General features: G+C 42.0%; 1 protein-coding gene across 6 annotated transcripts in view; it reads left to right on the forward strand.

The window, feature by feature from the left end:
- The window catches only part of STXBP5 (syntaxin binding protein 5), a 156,882-nt gene that overhangs the window by 41,675 nt on the left and 111,832 nt on the right, over positions 1 to 3,375 (forward strand). For all 6 annotated transcript variants that reach the window (XM_015561611.1, XM_015561605.1, XM_015561606.1 and 3 more), the window contains one exon: positions 2,437 to 2,500. Coding sequence is in view for 5 of the 6 variants with exons in the window: in XM_015561605.1 (XP_015417091.1) it covers positions 2,437 to 2,500 (64 nt within the window). In the remaining variant the exon portion in view is untranslated. The remainder of the gene's footprint in view (positions 1 to 2,436; positions 2,501 to 3,375) is intronic.

Raw genomic sequence — 3,375 nt, forward strand, 5'->3', positions numbered from 1 at the left:
CGAGGGATGGGGCCTGCCCTCTGCCCCCCAGGAGCAGGCCTAAGCCAGCAGGTCGTTATCTCCCTAGGGGTCCCAGACTGCTAGAGGGCCCAGGCCGGGCTGAGGGACCCCCCCCCTCCCCCGAGTGCACAAATTTTTGTGCACCGGGCCTCTAGTCTATACTAATAAAAGCCTAGGTGGTCCTCGAGCCCTTGTGCGTGACGTCGTCACAAGATGGCTGCCTCAAAGATGGCTGCATGCACAGCAGAGGTGGGGCCCAGTGGCCGCTCTGTGTGGTGAGGCCTGGGGGTCCCATGGCTCCGTGTGGCGCGGAGGAGGCCAGTCCCGGCATCTCCGCTGCCTTGTGCAGAGGAGGCGGGTCCCAGTGGACGAGGCGGGTCGAGGCAGGAGAGGGCAGTTGTGGGTGATCAGGCAGGCCGGGGTGGGCAGTTGTAGGCAATCAGGCCCGCAGGAGAGGACAGTTAGGGGCGATTAGAGGAGCAGGGGAGGGCAATTGGGGGCGATCAGGCCGGCAGAAAGGACAGTTGGGGATGATCGGGCTGGTAGGGGAGGGCAGTTGGGGTGATCGGGCTGGCAGGGGAGGGAAGTTGGGGGAAATCAGGCTGACAGGGGATCAGTTAGGCATCAATCAGGCCAGTAGGGGAGTGGTTAGGATGCAATCAGACTGGCAAGCAGAAGTGGTTAGGGGTAGTCAGGCAGGCAGGCAGGCATGCGAGCGGTTAGGAGCCAGTGGTCCTGGATTGTGAGAGGGATATCTCAGATTGGAGAGGGTACAGTCTGGGCTCAGGGACAACCCCCCATCCTGTGCACAAATTTCATGCACCGGGCCTCTAGTATTTTAATAATTAGCAAATGTAGTCTAAATGTTTGCCATGTAACATTGCAAAATTAATTTGACAGTTTTCCTTAATTTTGATATAGTGATGATTGTTTTCATTTTACAATAACAACAACAAAAACTGCATGAGCTAAAGGGCCTTAAGGATTTTAACTTTTAGTTCTAACTTTTCACTCTTAAGATCTTATCTTTGCATTTTATCTGTTTTTTTTCTTACCTAATTTAGACATAAAAATTTATTAAAATCAGCAAGATTCATTTTCATTTTGTTTTGTTTTTCTTTTTAAACAAATAGATCTAAATTTTTACACTTCACAACTTTATATCACTTTGACATAGTGATAAATTTGTGGCATCTCTCTTAACTAGTGTGAGTAGCTGTAATAGCCTGGTTTTCCTTCTTGTGGCAGCAACATTATTATCATACTAGAGGCCCGGTGCACAAAATTCGTGCATGGGGTCCTTAGGCCTGGCCAGCAATCAGGGCCTATCAGATTCCCTGCCTCCCTGCCTCTCCACCTCCGCATTTTTTCCTTTCCTCACTGCCTGTACACCACCGTGAAGTTCTCTGCCTCCCCACCTCCCCGTCTCCTACTTCCCTCGCCACTCACGTAACCCCACCGCACAGTTCACCCCCCCCACCTCCTCTCCTCCTCCTTCCCTCACCACTCATGCCACCACTGCATGGTCCTCCCCGCTTCTCCGCCTCCTCCTTTCTTTGCTCCTTCAGTGTCCCGCCACCGCTGCTAGTCACCTGCCATGTCCCGTGCTGCCCGGTGGTGGTCAGTGCATGTCATAGCGAGCAATTGAACTCCTGGTCTCATGGTTGAACTCCTGAGGATATACTTTGCATATTAGCCTTTTCTATATATAGATACCAGTCCCTTGATAACAAGGTGTGGGTTTTCTTGGTCTGCTGTTTGAGTTGACCACAGCATCTGGTGGGTAGTTCTGGTGTAGGTGTCTGTGTGGTTTCACAAATGGCTCTCATGAAGTGGACTGGTCTTTGAACCCTGGAGTTTATGAATGGAGAAGCGCTTATTCATGCAGTATAGGCCTCAGTTCAGCTACATTTTTATCTGCATGACTTACTTTTTCTGAGCAAGTATAGGTGGCATTACTTTTGTTGATTTGTTTTTTAAGATAATATAATTTTTCCTACTTTTTGTCTAACTATGGAACTGGATAAGATGCCCTAATTGGAAGCTAGATTTAAGTAAAATAAGATTGCAATATTTTAGATACTGCTTTATTTAAAAATATTAACTCTGAGAATTCTACCATGAGAATAGGTTTTCTGTGCTATAATACTAAATTGAAGATTCTTTTCTATACACAAAGTACTTATGTTTATCCAAATTAATTAATTGTAAATTTTTCTTACTTATATCAACTTAACAGTCACTATATTTTTTCTGATTTCTATTTCGATTCATATCAAGAGCTACATATCTGTTATTGATCACTTACTGAAACATTTATATCTTTTATAAATATATCTTTATTTTTCATTCATTATTCTTATTGTGATAAATATATAATTGTATTGAAAATTTTAGCTGACACAAAAAAAATCTTATTAACTTTCTCTTTTCTAGGTCATCTAAGTCTCACCCAGGACCTATTGTCCATATAAGTGATAATCCAATGGATGAAGGAAAGGTAGAATTTTTTCTAAAATATATATTTATTAACCTAAATGTATGAATTTTGGTATATTTTTAATATGCAAACTATTCAAGACACACCTTGCAAAGTTGAGGTTACTAACAAAGGTTATATCCCTTGTTTGTACATTATGAACAGCAAGTGAAAGAATTGGAATAATTTATAATTTTAAAGAACAACAACAAAAGAACCCTAAAACAAGTTTAATAGAAGCAATTAGAGGTTATTAACTTATTTTTGGCTCATTTAAAATATTTTCCCAGATTTTCTCATAATCCTCACAAAAACTGTTTTCTTTTGGTTTTGAATTCTTTTTAGCACTTTAGTTATACAGTTTTTGTAGCAGTTACTATAAAATCACATGTTAGAGTTGTTTCTATATCTTAATTCCCTAAATTTTTCTTTATAAATAGATTGTCTGTGGTTGATCTCTCCCCCTTCACCACACCCTCCTCTACCTTTCCTCTGAGGTTTGATGGTCTGATCAATGATTCTCTGTCTCTGGTTCTCTCTTTGTCCATCAGTTTATGTTGTTCATTATATTCCACAAATGAGTAAGATCATGTGATATTTATATTTCTCCAACTGATTTATTTCGCTTAGCATAATGCTCTCCAGTTCCATCCATGCTGTTGGAAATGGTAGGAGTTCCTTTTTACAGCAGCGTAGTATTCCATTGTGTAGATGCACCACAGTTGTTTAATCTACTCATCCGCTGCTGGGTACTTAGGCTATTTCCAAATCTTAGCTATGGTGAATTGTGCCACTATGAACATAGGGGTGCATATATCCTTTCTGATTGGTGTTTCTAGTTTCTTGGGAAAGGTAAGTTTTTAAGAAAACTGCTCATGAATACGTATTCAATACTA

This window comes from Myotis davidii, unplaced genomic scaffold (assembly GCF_000327345.1).
Source record: "Myotis davidii unplaced genomic scaffold, ASM32734v1 scaffold196, whole genome shotgun sequence".
Lineage (NCBI taxonomy): Eukaryota > Metazoa > Chordata > Mammalia > Chiroptera > Vespertilionidae > Myotis > Myotis davidii.